The sequence below is a fragment of the Parambassis ranga genome, chromosome 13 (assembly GCF_900634625.1).
Source record: "Parambassis ranga chromosome 13, fParRan2.1, whole genome shotgun sequence".
In the NCBI taxonomy this organism is placed as follows: domain Eukaryota; kingdom Metazoa; phylum Chordata; class Actinopteri; family Ambassidae; genus Parambassis; species Parambassis ranga.
Window position 1 is genome coordinate 12,837,778 of NC_041033.1, and position 18,044 is coordinate 12,855,821.

At 40.3% G+C, this 18,044-nt stretch overlaps 1 protein-coding gene across 1 annotated transcript in view; it reads right to left on the bottom strand.

Moving 5' to 3' along the window:
• grik4 (glutamate receptor, ionotropic, kainate 4) overlaps positions 1 to 18,044 on the bottom strand; it is a 131,261-nt gene that overhangs the window by 79,090 nt on the left and 34,127 nt on the right. The window contains exons 3-4 of the mRNA XM_028418966.1: positions 17,281 to 17,378; positions 602 to 767 (exon numbers count right to left, since the gene is read on the bottom strand). Coding sequence (XP_028274767.1) covers positions 602 to 767; positions 17,281 to 17,378 — 264 coding nt within the window. The remainder of the gene's footprint in view (positions 1 to 601; positions 768 to 17,280; positions 17,379 to 18,044) is intronic.

Consider the following 18,044-nt stretch of genomic DNA (forward strand, 5'->3'; position numbering starts at 1 on the left):
TTTACGAAAATAACTTCCCTTGAGGGGATTTTCAGGCTTTTTTAGGGTCATTCAGCTAAGTATCTTTAGAATCTAACGAGTGCCTTTAACAAGGAGGCGGTCAGATCACGGGTGGTTACAGCTGTAACGGCGCGCTGTATTGTTTGTCTAAAAGTTGTGTTTTGATTAGCAGGCGGCATTTTAGGAGTGCACACGAAGTATTACTCAGTGATCGAAGGCAGATTGAATGTGCTGTATCATTACCCTAATTTTAGAAAGACAGTGATGTTCAAAAAGGGAAAGGATCCTGCAGTAAATGTAATTTATTTTTGGTTGCAGATGTCTGGTGTGCTGCTGTGAGGGAGTTGTAGCTGTGGAGTGCAGCAGCTGCTTCAGAAAGAGGCACGTCGCAGGGTGAGATGTTGATAAGTGCTGCATCTGTTGTCAGTACACAGTCAGTGTGTGCGTGGGGAGCCTATGTGTGCTAGCACGTGTGAAAGGATAGCAGACATTAAACAAAAATGTTTGCGCTTTGTTGGCAGATGCAGGGAAGACAGAGTGTGAGAATTCTCCACAGGTGTGTAAGATGTGTGTATTTTGAAGGTGTGAACATTGTACTCACAGTCAGCCTGGGCACAGATGAGGCAGGCGGTGGTGCTGTTAAAGAAGGTAAGAAGGCCAGCAACAGCCAGGCTGATGTCTGTGTTAGTTGGTCTCAAGTCCAGAGTAGTGAACCGGGGGAACTGAACTTTCAGAATGTCCTCTGGAGCCACCTTGACATAGGGCACCTGCAAAAAGATGAGCATGTCAGACTTCATTCATAGCTGAGCATTTAAACCTTGACCTTTAGCATTCATGTTCATGTTTAAAAATACAGCAACTATTAACAGGACAACCATAAGAAGAGATTAAACAAGAAAATACACAGGATGAATGTAGTAAGATGCCACAGACAGTCAGAAGAAACTGCTCAGAGGAAATCTATTTAATTTGTTGTGATAAATTGCAAGAAGAAAAACCCACGGGTCTGCGGTAATGTGCATATCACAAAACACATATTTTTCAGTGACTGAGGCAGTAAAGCTCAAGTCTGGATCTGAAAACGTATTTTTTTGTTCCACCTACACAAACAAGCCCTTGTTAGAGAAATCTTTAGTGTAACTCTCCAACACGGACAGCTAAAAAACATTTGTTTACCCGGCTCACTGCGGAGTCGCTCAACTGTGCGCTTCCAGATGATACGTTTATAAATCACATGCACACGTATAATTGCATAAATATCACATAAACATCACAGCATTTTAGACCAAACATCCTGGAATATGAAGCATGGACCAAAAAAGGGATGTATAGTTTAATAATTTCAGCCACAAATTACATATAGAAGCTGTCAAACCAGGTTTAGATGTGAAAACATAACTTTCACCACACGAATGTCGTCAAGAATAACAATTCTATTTCACATATACGTGATCCAAAACATTTAAATAATCAATGTAATCAATAACATTTGTTGATTATTGTTATACTATCAACAACTGATTCTTTTTTCGTTTTTAATATCCTAATAATCACAAATAAATTCTTGTACAGAGTTTTGGTTTGGAAATCCATTTTAAAGATATGTCAAAAGTGCAAACTCAAAGCTAAATCAGCATCACTGGCAATGCAGAAATGTATTATATTGTATGTGTAAATGTAGAAATTACACAAATAAAGCAACAAAATACATAGTTCTGACTTAAAACTTAAATGCAGACTGCAGTGTACATTGGAAAAGCATGCATTCACACTGTCAGTGATCAGCACACAGTAAACGCATGTGGTGCATGTCTGTTTACAGCACAGATCAGATATAAGCAGTAAGTACAAGAAAGCTGGCCAAGCTTTCATTAAAAATCAATAAATATATAATCCTTCCATCCCAGCCTCCTGTGAGGCATACAATCTTCATCGAGATCGATCGTTGTGTTTTCGCAGCGTTGATTTGCTGTGGATTTATAAATATCTGTATTCCTTAGCTGCCTCTAATGAATTTATCAAACCGCACTCCTCTGTGCTAACAGGTATGTCTAACACAGGCTCATCTCCATTGTGGAAGGGAGGTTAAGTACACTGCAGCTAACCTTGTAGCCTTCAACATTCCATGAGCACAGCAACAAATCTGCACTGGAGCTACCTACAAATCTGCAGAACTTCAGAAAAATCATAAATTACATTCCTCCCCAGTTCAAACACGGCACCCATCTGTTTCCCTCCAATGAAATCTATCTCTGCTTCAGTTCTCCATGAGATGATGTGAGCAGATACATGCTGCCAGGCCTTACAGTGAAGCCTGTGAGGATACCATATATATATATATATATATTTTGGGGGGGTGGAGTAGGAATCAGTGTGGCAGGTGTCGGGTCAGTCAGCTGGCAACACACTGCAGCAGAGCGCAGTGGGGCTTGAAGGGGATGCAGGAGGACGTGCTGGGTCCGAAAGGAGGAACAGGGAGTGGAGGCTCTTCATCATGCCAGATTGCCTGTCTATGCGGTTCCCTGTATCCATACATTGCTTTCCTGCCTGCACCCGTATCCCCTCGATTGGTTTTCCATCCCTGCCCATCAGGGTGTAATGGAGTCCCTGGGTGTCTGGATGGATGGAGGTGCAGCTCTTACTGACAGCCCTTGCTGGAACGCCATTCGTTCCTCTCAGGGAGCCCTAAAATCTGGGTAATAGCTGTACAGCACGTTGGGGAAATGTGCCCCTATTCAGGTGTGCCCTTCATCTTCCCTGTTACATTTGTACAATTTCTCACTCTCACTTTTTCATTTCTGTCCTTTTCTCTAATACCCCAGATTGTTTACTCCTTTTTCCACTTGTCCCCTTTCCCCATCCACTCCTTCCTCCCTCTTCAGCTCTGCGGAGTGGTGCTACCTGCCCCTCTTCACTTATAAAACCTGACACGCTTCAATAGGCTGTATCTCAGGGAGTGGGGGTTCAGAAAGCTCCTTACAAAAACATACACATACTCACATACATGTACATACATTTTTGTCTGTTTCCACTTAATTGGCCCAATGGACCCTACTGCTAAAACGGCTGGCGTCTTAGAGGAATTCTTTGGATCAAAGTGTGGATTCATTATCAAATTCCACAGCACACATCCTTGACACATAGAACATGCTAATATTTTTCCCATATTCAATCTACTGGAAAAATTAAGTAGCATTTTTTTAACTTCAGTGTGTGAGTATAAAAAACATGAATACAGTGGCAATAACTGTCACTGTATTTAACAGGAGATATTATCTATTTATCCCTCTCAAACACATCCTCCCTGCTTACAGCAACAAGACTAATTGGTTGTTAAATAGCAGCAGTTACTATCCTTGTGTGACAAAGTGCTTAGTATCAAAACTAGAGTTAAAAACAAGGGTACTCCAAGCAAAGGAAATCAATCTTCACTTTACCAAGAGCAAGTTGTCAGCCACATCAAAGTCGCATGCCAGACCTCTTATCTGCAACCAACAGCGAGTATCAGTCACTGTGCTGGTCGATTAATCCCAAAAATAAAAACAGAAAACTCTTTCCAACATGTGTCTTCTTAGGGCACAGCTTCAAAGACTATAACCGAACGGCTGCACTACTTTCAGTTCAGCTCTGCCAGAAATTCACCAGCAATCCTGGGTACTAATCTACAGCGACTCATTTTAGTGCCCAGCTGGCACATTTCACCTTTTATGACTGGTGGATTGTCTGCTATTGGCAAAAGCAGTCCTTGTGCAGATTTATGGCCATAGTTAAAGTAGCATTCTTAAAGTTTTCAAAGTTACAATCAAATGACCACATGTCATGTGGAAATTGTTGCTTATAGTGTAGGAGTAAGAGACAATTATCACCTTTATTAACTATACATCATCAAGGCTCATTATTGTTTATTAACTGGGCACTGAATACCATCAAAAGTTATTCAAATGGATCCAGTGTATTTGCTCGACATCTGAATGGCTCTGAAATACATTAAGAAAAATAAATATGTGCATCCAAGCTGCCCTTCTGCTGCATTTACACAAAAATCTGGCAATTCAGCACCTTCCTGCAGAATTCAATTCAGTTTTATTTATTTAGCGTGTGGAGTATGCATGGGTGTATAGGAATGTACCAGTTTTCTCGGATTCATAGCTTTATTAGCTCCCTCTCTGCATTTATCCTCTAAGGAACTCCACCAACACTTTCTCTATCGTTTGTTGAGCTGGGGAGATGTGCTTCAGACATTTTAAACTGCAACCTGCCACAGCTTGTACTCTCCTGTTTCACACCTGTGTACACATTAAAGCTAAACCTCACCAATACTCTGATCTTTGAGCGTGGGCTAGTGCTAATTTTATATCTGTAATGAAGTCAATTGTTTACTGTACATGTACAGTAAACAATTGACTTCATTACAGATATGTATATTCCTGTGTTAGGTCTTGAAGAAAATGTGTTTCTTTAGCTGTGTGTGAAGTTAACATGCAGTTATGATCTGCATTTATCTTCTAATGTGTAGAGACCAATTTTGCGCAAGACAAATTTTTAAAGTGATGCGAACATCATGTAAACAAGCTATCAAAATTAGATGGGAGTGTTTTTTGAAAGCATCTGCTCAGGGCCACACTTGTGGAGTGGGAGTGAAATTAATTTGATCTAAAAAAAAAAAATTGTGAGAGGGAAAGGAAACCTCTGGCAAACATATAATATATAGTCCAAGGTAACGGCTACGCTTTTAATAATTTGGTAGCTATTCTGTAAATAGAGCTAAATGCCATGGTGACTGCTGTGGAGAAAGACAGGCGTGTGTCAGGGGAATGAAGCGTGGGTGAGATGTGCAAGTGAAGGGCAGAGTAAAGGGAAAGCATAGAAAGGCAGAGAGGGAGACGGTAACAGTCTGACTGACAGAAGAAGAGAGCAATGAGGTGAGCGAGTAAGGAGGAGAAGCTGGGACAAGGAGAGGAAAACACACACAATCACTGTAGACATAAGCAGGGAGTGAGGAATGGCAAAGGGGTTGTGATCTGCACTCATTAAGTGGTGTCAATGAATTTAGCAGTGTGAAATTTGATTCTGTTGTCAAATGCAATCTGTGTGATGTTCTCCCCTTTACTGGTTCATTTCTCAAGACACACAGTTTCAGGGGATTTAATAAGAACATCAGCATTTAGCTTTGTTATTGTTTGGTCTCAGTAGGCTAAACATAAAGCAGAGTTTAGTGCCTCTCATTAATTATTAAGAAGATACAGCATCTATTTGCTGGGAAGTCATTAAAGCTGTGTAAGCTATCCTCATTATCTAATGAGTAAAGCTCATTTTAAGGCAGAACATTTTGGACAGCAAACTAGTGGGTGTTTAACTTCGGGCCTTGACAGCTGTCTTACAGTCAGGGTAATCTAAAGTCTAAAAGCTTTTAGGTTAGAAACGTTTTATCCTTTGTTGTTATGATCTAAATCGGTATGACATTAAACTTTTTAAACTAAACTTGTGGTGAGTTCTGTGGCCATCAGACACTGACTCTAAAACTGAGTCAACCCATTGAATCCTGGGTTTCAAGTAACATATAAGGAAGCATTACATTATCTATAGTTTGGGTCATAGATAATTCGGGACATGGGTCAGGGAATGTGCGGCTGGTACCAGTTTATAATATCTTAACAAGTTATTCTGGAAAGCTGTGTCTATATTTGTGTGTGTTTTTCTCTTTTTGTTTATTGGCATACTGACCCAATAACATCTAGCCTCGGTAACAATGTGACAAAGGATACCATCACTTAAACCACAAGGTGCACAGAGTTGTCCCCTTTTGTTCAGTACAACCACAGAAGGTACAAGTCTTTCTTGTGTGTGTTTTTTTTCCCAGAATGTGTGCATGACACAGAAACTGCTCAAAGAGTCTGCTCACTCTGGCTTTGGATGTGTGTTCTTGTCCATATATACAATGTGTAAGTGTGTATGTATGCGTGTGTGTGTGTGTATTAACTGCAGTGTGTGACAGAAAGCCTGGCAGGTCTGCAGACAGGGGTTTGACAGGCGTTTAATGAGGAAGCTCTCACAGGACACAGGCTTTGCACAAGTAACACACACACGCACACACACACACATAGTGGGCAGAGGGAAGGAAGGCACCTTTATTTGGCAGCAAAAATACCTCAACCCAATTACAATGTGCTTACAATATACTTGCCTTAATTACACTAAGACTGCACTCCGATCTTCTCAGATTAGCTATTAAAAAAATGAACCTGCACATTTTTAACCCATCCAAGCCTGTGATGTGCTGTCTGCTCTTTGTATAAGCTTAGCAATAACCTCGGGTAACCTCTCTTCAATCGAAAATCTTAGGTTACAATCGAGGACGTATTTGACCAGGCATTAGTGAGGAGTCTGGTGCCCTGAACTGGAGTGAAGGTGAAAGCTAATTTCCCTTCCGTCCACTTCAACAAGCTCTGGGTTGCCTCGGTTGTTGAGCTGACAAGCAACCAAGTCATTCTACTACCTGTCTGCGGTGAACTCAACAGGAGTCTGATGGGAGGGGGTCTGACTGAGGGGATGTGCTGCAGTGCCATATGGAGAGCAGAGACACAATCAGCAGCTACATCTGTTGGCCGGGACTCAGAGGGGCAGCAGAACAAAACTCTGTTTAATAAAGTATCACTGTGCTTTATGGGGCTTGGAACGTGTCAGACACAGCTATAGGAAAGAAAGCATCATCAAGTGATGTTTGAAGCGACTCATTTTCATTACCACCCATTGACCTGGCCATCAATTAGCATACAACACATGCTTGGCAGAAAGACCAAACTGTCCTTGAAAACACTTAGCACTCCAGCCAAGTGGACAGCAGCCACTCAGTCTCCCTGACCTGGAGGTTTGCTGAAACCAGAGGGAGAACAGTTCGTTTACAGTCAAAAAGTGGACATAGCTAATCAGTTTGGAGATCATCAGTTGTAAAACACCAGCCAATAGCAGAACACAAAGTCTGAAGCCTGGCTAGATGTAGCCTATTGCAAGCCAGAGAATTATGTTGGCCACTGAGCATTAGAGAACAGATGCTGTTGGAGACATTGTCCATCAGTCAGCAAGTGCGATGCCAAGGCTGGAATGCCAGAGTAGGGTTGGCAGGGATGGTGTTGCAGGGTGGCAGGAGATGGAGGAGTGCAGGTGGTAGTCTATTATGGCTACCTGATCCCCTTTCGAACCAAAAGGTTTATAGGGGATTTGGGAGACCAGCTGTTGGCATTCAGAAAAGGCAAATAAAAATCTCGTGGGAGAGACGAGGGAGATGAGACACTGAAGATAAGCGAGGTGACTGTCAATGCCACACAGCTGACAATCTCCGCCCCCGACCGCCAGCTCATCACAGCCTCAGCCCATGCAGCCAGATCTCTATTTGTGGTACTAATAAGCCTGCATCAGGTCCCTGCGGTCAGCGCAGAGGCAGACCAGTGATAAAGATGAAGTGGGCTGCGGATCCCATGGTGCCTTTTAGGAGAGTGGAACATTGACCACGAGATCTCTATCTCATTGATCAGCCAGTTCAGAGAGAAAAAAGTTCCTTTCCTCCAGAGAGGCCTGTTCCCCACTCCACTGCTCTATTTCAGAGCAAATTTCTTTGTGGAGAAAGAAGAGAAAAGCTTTTAAACTCCCTGTTTGGCTACCAGCTGTGGTGGTGTTATTGTAAGTGGTGAAGATAAAAAAGAAACCTCGAAATTTGATTTCGGGGCTTGTCTCAAACCACCCACCTGATTAAAGGAAGTGACATTTTTGCCAGTAAATATGGTCTTATAAGCCCACTGCAAGTCTATCTGTGTTTATCAAGCATGGGAAATCATTTCGGTATTGAATCCAAAATTTTCCACAGAGAGCTTTGATTGGAAAAGTGTTTTTCTTAATCTAACAGAGGGATTAATCCAGTTCTGGGAATCTGGCCAACTGTTTGACTGCTCGAACAAAACACAGCTCAACTTTACACAACAACACAGGAAAACAGTTGGCCAACAGATCTTCGAGAACCTGGCCTTTAAGCAGAACACAAACAAGTTGATGGAGAGACAAAAGCCTTGAATGTTCCTAAAGAGTTTCAGTGGTAGTGCATTAATTCAGTGAGCAGCTGGCAGAAAGCTGTGCAATATCAGCTGGGTAGTGTTTCCAAAGACAGAAACTTGTGTGCATGTTGACACAGCTGACTAAGATGAAACAAAGCAGCACTGCAATATGGAGCAGAGTCCCTCTTCATAACCTTGATGACAACAATCAGCCAAATTGAAAGCCACTTTGTTGGCTGCTCACCTGGGAGTAGCTCTGTTTTTCCTCACTTTCATCTCAGTGATCAAATCAAGAGACTGCTTTCTGACAAGATAGCAGATTCAGATATGTACATGATGGTTCTGCTGCTGTGGCCTTGACAAAACAGATCAATAGCATTGTGAGGAAAGAGGGTCATCAGAGGTGCAGGTGACAGCTGTGCTCCTCTAATTATGATTAGGAGGAGACAGGAAAAAACAGGTGCTTTGTTTGCATTCCGATTAAACAGAGGAACCCTGTACAAAATCTTAACAATTAGAGAAATGTAGTGTACTTATGTTCACTGCCGCATAAGCCTAGAGTTTCATTATGTATTATCATCGTTTGAATTAAATTACTGAGTTTTATTATTTGTGATGTTTTGAGCCCGAGGCAGTCTTTACTGCAGTTTGTACTTTTTTCTTATATAATATTTATCAATTCTCGACTGGTAGAAATGCAGAGGTTGTGGGTGATGATTACTGACACTTATAACTGGATATTGGACTGTAACAAAGGAAATAAACACTCAGTTTCAATCAGTTGTCACACATTATAACTGCTCACCCATGACTGTGCAGCTGATGAAACTAGAGTTATGGATCATATAATCAAGGTAGTGATCTTTGACCTCACCTGCAGAAAGCATCACCCCATCACTGCTAGTGTTCCTGGTGGACTCTCTGATCTTGACCTCTAACTCTTCGGCCATAAATGTCAAGAGCGCCAAACAGCATCTTTAAATCCCATGAAAGTGTCCTGACCTATTTTTTCTCTTCTAGTTTAACTTCTGGACGAGTTCTAAGCAGAAATTGATGAGCAGTGAGAACGGAACAGAGTCAGAGCAGTGGGAACCAGGCAACTGGGTTTGTCATACACCAGACAGTGAAAATAACCCCTCCCCATTGTAGAATTGTATGTATTTTTATCCACAATTATCATTTCATGTAACAAGTAAACAAAATAAAGAAATGTCAAAGACACTGTATAATGCAATGTTTGTGTTCTTTTATAATAAAACAATACATTGTATCCTTATAGAGAAAGTTGAATTGATACCAAAGGGAGCAGCCATTCACTAACAAGTAACTGGCCATTAAGTAGCTCTTGAAGTTTCTAAAGTAGTTCCAGGCAAGCAGAAAAGCTCTTTATAAGTCCAAAAAGGGAAATAAATGTGTGAAGGATGATGCAGCTCTACTCCTAAGACTTCCCCAGCTGAGCACCTGCCATTAAACATTTTTAACCTACTTCTGAGTCTAATATTTAATTCCTAAAACTTCCCAATGTATAGACAGATAGACACAAAAGCAATAAATTGAAATACCACTGAGTCTTAACAGAAGTCTTTGTAGAAGTTCTGTTTTTGCATATACCTTTTAGGAAATGTTTGATAGCTTCTTTTTCCAAATTCAAATGTATTCCACAGTACGTAATGACTGCTAAGTGAAAAGTGTAAAAACCTAAAACAAATTGATGAAAACTGGAGTGCTGCAACATAACCCTGTTTCATGAAGGAATTAAAAAGCAAATTTGCATTATACTTTGCTGCACTTTGTTTCTTGTGAGGGAGGAATCCATACAAATATTCCACTAGCAGTGTCTACATATGGCAGAAATCCTATTGAGATTCAACCAACACCTGACTGCCCCTGCAATGCAATGAATAAGCAAGTAGCTGTTTAAGTTTTCCAATTCATACCAAATACACTACTGAGATACAGCTCCTTCTCCAGCTGGACACATTGTATTGAAGAAAATGCAGATCAGCTCTGTTTAATCAGATCCGAGTCAGAGTGGTGACCAATAATGCATCACTTGCTGCCAAAACAAAGGCGCTTGCAGCTGGAGAGTGAGTTTGATTGAACATACAGTGGTTTTAAAGCCCAATTACAGTAGAGAGCTGAACCATAAACTGACCCCCCCCAAGCAGAACAAGGCCGCCACAGCAGAACTAATACCACTACTTTCCAAAACATAGACATTCATTGTGAGACTGATGGAGGATGATTAGAGGCAGAGAGAGAGGGAGTCTCTCTCCTCTTCTATTCTTTTTCTACAAGTGGCCAATCTTGGCCTGCTAGTCATCTGTATTTGAGAAGGAGTTAACATTGAAGGGGAAATGGCAGGAGAGCTGAGGTTTGTGTAGACAGCTGGTATCACAGGGGAGACAGAGGGATGGAAATTGATTAGGAGTACGGTTAAAGGAAAGAAGAAAAAAATGCCAAATAAGTTAAGCTCTCAAAAGAGTAGAGGGTTGGTGGAATATCTAATGAGATATAATATTAAATAATAATAATAATAATATTACATAAAACAATAAGGTGTTTCTCCCCCAAAATAAACCTGGCTTACATTGCCAGGTTCAAAAAGAACAGATGCTGCTCACAGTCACAGCACCTGCGAATATGACAGGTTAACTCGTTTTCTTTTACATACACACTGTAAATTTACTCTAAAAGCTCAAACAAACACATGCGCATTACCACAGTGCATGAAAAATGTTATTAAAGGTTTTAACTAATCAGAAGGCCCCAGCCATTGTTTTGTTTAATGCAATGTTTAGTTTCACTGTATAAGCTCATATTACTAAGAAAACTCACCAGTATGAATGCACATTTTAGAGATAACACTGTCACTTTCTTGACGTTGGCACAAATTAGTTCAGTAAAATGGACGTCGCATTAACAACAAACCATGGTCATAATGGCAAAAACAACCTCCCGTTGTGTAATACGAAGCAGGTGCAGCATTTACACGGCCAGGAGATGTGGGTGTGCTGGCTTTGCTATGACCAACTGTGGTGCAACATCTGGACAGACTTTCTAAAGTGAGCAGAGCTGCTGTGTAAACGCTCTCTGGCCAGAGAGGATTTACTGGTTTGGCTAGATGTCTTATCAAGTGACAATAGGCAATTCCACTGCATGTGTCATGCTGAGACAACTCACCCCTTTAATTCAGTCTGGACAACTCCGCACACACAAAACACACACTGATGAGTATCTGAAGATGTGAATGGACAAAAAAAATTTAGATCTCTACCAAGGATTCAATATGCGAGTTTCTGATGAATCCTTCACAATAAAGGCACAAATGAAAGCCTGAACCTACTGAATCTATTTTTCTCTCTCTGAAAGCAAGAATTTGTTCAATAACTATTCAGCAGATATCAACTGTGCCTCAGCTTTGTCTGATGGCTCTCCTCAACAACTGCGCCTGTTTGGCTATGTGGAAGAATCCTGCTGAGTTCATTTGCCTGCTAATAAAGCAATCTTGGGAATACATTTGACCATAAAATACTTTGGAAACAAACACAGCCTCAGAAAAGAAAGGAACAGATTGGGGGGCTAAATGAGTATTTCACTGTCACCTAATTGCAACCACTCAGAATGCTGGAAAACACTATCCCAGGGGACAGGAGAGAAAGAGGCCCACCGTGAGATGGCGAGAGTTTCTGACAGACGGATAGATGAAGACACCTTGTTTAGTACCTGTCTGTATATCTAAATTCCATTCAAGTTCAGAGCAAAAGTGGATTTTTCTCTAGGCTCTGTGTGCATGAAAGCAAAATCCCTTATTATTGACTTTCTGCAGAGCATGAGCTATATCACTGACCCACAACCCCAATCCTGCATGCTCTGTGTTTGCCCAAGCCGACCTCAGGTTCACCTCTAAATCCAACCTGACTGCCACCCTACCAGAATGCAGTTGTATAATCTCTCTGTATTGTAAAAAGCAGATGGCTTCATGGGCCTAAAGCAACCCCTGAACATCAGACATTACATTAATATTCATGACTACATCTAACACGTTTGAATCATAGAGGAAAGTAGTATGTTTAAACCGTTTTAGCAGACACAGGGATATTCCGCATCTTTTATGGTAGAGCATGGACAGTCAGGGATAAAACTTGGGAGTGAAAGCATTTAAACAGGAACCATATGAAAATTTAATCACTGACATTTATTCTATTGGGTTTGGAAGCTTCTGTGGCTAATGGCTAAATGACCTTAGTCCAAGTCTTTGTATAAAAATAACAGTCATTGAATCTATTCCTTCATATTAACACTTGCAATGTTTGAATATGAGTCACAATAAATACGAGTTTCTAATCATCGAGATTCAGTGGAAACAAGCACAACACACTCAGAAGTGTTACAGTTTCTCATAATTAAGACATTAATCTGCCCTTTCTTGAAATCCTGACCCTGAGCTTTATTGCCACATTTTTCAGGATGTGCAGAAACTACAGTGACTTAATGCATCTGCCTTCTCTGCAGCTGTTTGTCACTCTCAGTATAAAAACCCAGATGGGCTCATCCTCACTGTTCTATCTCCTCAGTGAAAGCATCCTCTGCCACAGCGGCAGTGGAACCCAGAGAGTTATTGATAGAGACTGGTAGATGATGTGCTGATCACCTAGTGGGGCCTGTCAGCCACAATATTGCTGCCAGAGTCCCAGACAACTGCGGCTGGAGTGCCAGCATCTGTGGCCTCACAGTGAGGGATTAGGTGCTCACAGTGGCAGGTGAAGGCACAAAGGCGCACGCACACACAACCTTCTTTCCAGCTGCTACGGTTCAGGGTGACCTGTTTTCACCTTTTATAAACGGGCGCAATCACTGACAAAGGTCAGCTGATGATATTAGGTGGGGATGTGATAAATAATCTATCATAATGCAATCTGCACTTTCACTGTTGACATAATGACAATGACAAACTACTAATACATTGCAGATTGTTTCTCTTCTACTCTGCCATTGTAAGTTGTCTAATGAAGACCCATTTAGTTGTTATGAGATAGCTATGTATATCTGTTCCGTTCACAACACCAGGACTCCCTGGAGGTTAGTTCTGCTGCTACTTATTTACTCCTCTCCTCCTGAGCAGTCCTTAGAGATGTGCTGCAGACTATTTGGCTGTCAAGCATAGAATAAAGGTTTGCATTATTTCCCAAAGGATTGTTGTTTTCTTTGTTGTGCTACTAGATGAGCCCACTGATAGCAGTGCAAGATTTTTGCTGCTCATCTCATCAAGGATGACATCAGCTGAAGCTCAGTGCTCTCTCACTCAGCAGGGAAACCTTTTCGTACTGCAGAATATCCCACCGTGATGATGAACCTTCCACAGAGAAGATTTCAGTTACTTCAGGCGTGTTCATGCAGTGCTGTTATTACCAGGGGTCCTCTGTGATTGGTAGCAATGGCAGAGGTTGTCATTATTCTAATGGGCCACATTTTGCCAAAGGTTCACAATTTTATTAAAATTATAAGTACTTTAAGGTGCAATAAAACTGAAGATATGGTTAAATCTACTTTTTGAAAGACGACATTGTCTTTTTAGCGCTTGATTCCCTCCTCAATTAGACTGATATTACCGGTATAACAGATAATTGTGTTTCATCTTAACTATCTTCATATCTATTTCCTCTATCTTACATGGAGAAATTGAATATTCATTTTTCTGAGAGCTGCAGGGCTATTTGTTTTGGTGTGAGGTGCAGAATTTTGGAGATATTGGTTGTACAGATTTTTTTTTTACCTGGATGGAAAAAAAAACAAAAAAACAAGTGTTGCTGGCACTGGTTTGGCTCATTGAGCACCCCATACCACGTGACATGTGGTCCCATTATTGTGGGCAGAAGGCAGAAGCCTTATGGTTCATGTCTACAAAATACCTCTCCACGTAAATAAATAGCACAGCAGGGCAAAGAAACAAATATGAATATCTGATTATCTGATTTGTGTTATCTGTCCCTTTAATACCACAGTTTTTGTGGGCAATGTTGTGTTCTAGTTGTAGTGCATTGATACTTAGCTTACCAATTTTAAAAGTCCATATTGGTAAAGGCCATTAACCAAGCATACCTATCACAGAAATCATGACAAGACCAAGGTGGCCCTTTCTGCTAGACACAGACAGACAGTGCTGATTTGCACACATGAGATGGAGGAATGGAGGATATAATCAGTGAAATCAATCATATTTCTCATAAATGTGGACGTTTCAAAGAAGGCAAGGTCTGAAGCAACAACAACACAAAGCTCTGACAGATTTCTAAATAAATAAGACGTCTTCAATAAATAAGATTAAAAAAGAAATGTCTCAGGGTCTGACTGAGGACCATCTATGTTTTCTAGGTAAGCAACAGTAGTTGATTGTATGACTAGAATAAAAAGCAGTGGTGTCCTGAAGTCCAAAACTGAGAATCTTTGGGTTGATTGTTCCCTTAGTTCCCAGACAGCCGAGAAAAAGTAATTAATGCTTTTTATCCAACTGAAAATGCAATAAGAGGATCAAGGTATTTCCAAGCAAACAGCTTGGTTTTAGAAATCTGTTGTCTATTGTCATGACAATTCAGTGTCCAAAAAAAGCATCTGTGTGTATTTTTTATCCTTTTTGCCAGTGGATGCAAAATCACATCTAATGCTCTTCTTGAAGCAACACCAACAACACCATATAAAGTCTTCAAGCCTACAAACAAACACACAAAATGGCTAATATCACTGTTTAACAACACTTAGACTTGGATAATCAAAGATAACAGGTGAGACATAAGAATGTCAAGCAGCAGTAGTTTTCACTTAAGGACAGCAGATGTGTAGAGTTGTTCTTTAGGTTAACTACATGTTGAAAAGGCACTTCCACAGAGAAGCTTGCATTTAATACCAGCTCCACATGACCAGCAACAGCAGTACAACTCTACATAGCTATTTAGTCAATAATGTAGGGATGAATCATGTAATTGCAGGACTTCTCACAAGGGGGCTAATTATGGGAATTATGGGTACATAAAGGTCATTCTGCTAATAAAACATACTTTCAATGGAGGACTTTAACTTGGAATACTTAGAGGGAGTAAATCAACCATTTAAAGATTCATATATATATATTAAAAATAACATATTTGTGCATACATGTCACATATGCACACTTTCACCAACAGTTTCATACTTGTTATATATGTTGGATGATTTTCAATAAATTTAAAAAAGCAAACTTTATATTGTTACAGTGCACCTGGGACCTTGTCTTCACATTATATTAGTAGACACTTGTGTAATATGTTGTCATAAACAGACTGAAATAGTATGTTTATTACCACCAAACTATGTTTTAGAAAAATGCTTAAAAGTGTTGCTGAGATTTTGACTGTACTCACAAAAATGGGACAGACCTTAGGTCACAGTGACATCTGAATACTGAATTCCAAACAAACGAGTCCAAGAGAACATTTGTAGACCATCCAGACCAAGGCTACAGCCTGGTGGTGTTTCAAAACTGTTGCATTACTATCACAGTAACAATGAACATGAAATACTGTAGTAGTGCCATTTAAAAATGCTGAATGCAGTGTTCAACAAAGCAGGGATTAGAATAGAAGAATACGTACAGGGATTGAGTTGCAAAGCTTACAATAGACTGCAGCTCTCAGCACAAAACTCAAGTGTCATAGCCCTGATAAAATAATAGTCCATATGAGAGAAGAGCTTTGTCATGGGTGCTGGATGGAAGTCGCAGTAATACATATATAGAGAGGATGATGATGGACGTCCAGATGGCAATCATAAGCCTGCTACACATGTTTCTATGAAGCTGCGCCCTTGTGTGATAACACGCTGCATATTTTTTTCCAGCCACTCAGGGACCTAAATCCTGAAGCTACTGCATGTAATTAGAGCTTAAATAAGTATTAAACAAGGAAAATACACAGATTTTTTTTAATATGACAACAGTAGACAATTTAATTCTGTCACTTTCTGTGACAAACATGTACAATTGGCTGAGATAATCTCCTTCCCATGTACAATAATAGAGGCTGAATAAAAATGGAATTTGAGCCAGGGCAGAGCTTTTATGGTCAGCATCAACTCCTTTGAGTATTTTATGACTATGCTGTATTTATTAGTTAACAAGTCAGCAATGTGAATTTTCTTCTAATGGGGTCTTTAATATTCATACAGTGGTATTATCACAGTCAGTGTTTCAAAGCAGTCGGCCCTGCCAGTCAGTGCCACCAGAGATTTTCAACAGCAGGGAGTCCTGGTCTGTCTACCACTATAACAGACTGATGTCTCATAAGAAAGACATTATAGAGACTAGGATGGTAATAATATGTCTTTTAGTAGTCATGCTGATCAAATTAATTACAGTTAAACGGAGAGCTTCTCTGTGAATAAAATCTAACTATGGCAGAAAGCACACCAGAAAACACTGGTGAAAGTGAAAAACTGATGTTTGATATATATACTTTATATACAATGTAAAATGAATATTGGGCTCAGTGGTTTTATAATAAAAAATGTTTTTTTTTTTTTTTTTTACACATAAGAATTAAATTTAGTAAACTGTGACAAAGCATGTCAGGAAAGCCATCGCTGATAAATATTTATTCATAATTCATTGATTTTTATCTAGTTTATGCTTTTGTAATTCAAATGCGTCTTGTCTTTTGACATCAGACAGAAAAACACACCATGTCAGAGTTCAGACAAGCCAATTAACATCCAGCTGGGATCTGTCTGCATCCAGTCAAGCTCTGAAGCCGAATCTACTCAGTCATGTTCAAAGTGTAAAAAACATGTTTTTCTACACTGTTCAGATAAGAAAATATGGCTTTTTACATCGCGCCAACATAATGCTATCATCTGTGATATCATCTGCTAGATAACAGATTTAAAGACAACATGTTTTGGTGAATCAGAGGAAAACAACAAAACTGCTACTGTTGTTTTGTATTTGTGTCAAAAATCTCCAAACTAATGAGGAGAATACTGGAGGTAAGATGCCCAGTGGTGCTTTGATTTGAGTGCAGATGAAGAATTATGACACTGGGAAGTATCTCATCATTTTCGCTAACAACTTGGATTTCATTCCCCTCAATCTCTAGCAAAATCTATCCAGCTGTTAATGAGCATCCCTGTATCCAAAGTCTTTGTTTCTGGTCACACTGTGAGACACGTGGCCCCGGCTGCAGGCCAGCTCGGTACATAAACTCACCTCCTTCTCTCCACATATATTGCTGATGATGGAGTTGGAAGCCGGACTGGCAGATGGACCAAGGACTGCCACCACCCCTTTAGACATGATCTGGCACACTGAAAGAGAAATACGGAGGGGTGAGAGAGGAACAGTAAAACAGCTGCTGTTTGGCAAGGCATTAAAAAAAGGCCCACTTCAGCCAGATGTTAATGGATGCACATGCTGACTGTCCCAACTCTAAACTGAACCAGCAATTCCATTGTCTCAAGGGAACCTGAACCTATGATAGTGAAAAGTGCTTAAGGACTAATGCATTTGTTCATGTTTAATAGGCTCAAACTGATGCACAGAAAGAAAACCAGGAGGATTCTCTGCACCTGGGAGTTTAGCTCGTGGAGAGAAACTGATAATAACAAGATACACTTTCACATCTGAAAAACAGAAAGATATAGAAATGGGAAGAGACATAGACAGAGCAGAGAGACAGAAATAGTGACAAGCAGAAATATCTGGAGGCTGAAAACATAAAATCTGTATTGGAATATCTTCACATGAATACAATAATATTCCCAAAAGTGACACACACATCTCATCTTGTTCCCCAAATTCTACATTTACAAGGATTGATTTAAAGGCTTTACCTTCAGGGCTGAAAACACATCTTTAGACATAATCATTTCAGTCAGGATGAGTTTTACTCCTCGCGCATACATAGGCCAAAACGCTTTAATCTCCCATACTGGAAAAGATAATGGCATTTCTTGTGAGTTTATAATCCCTAG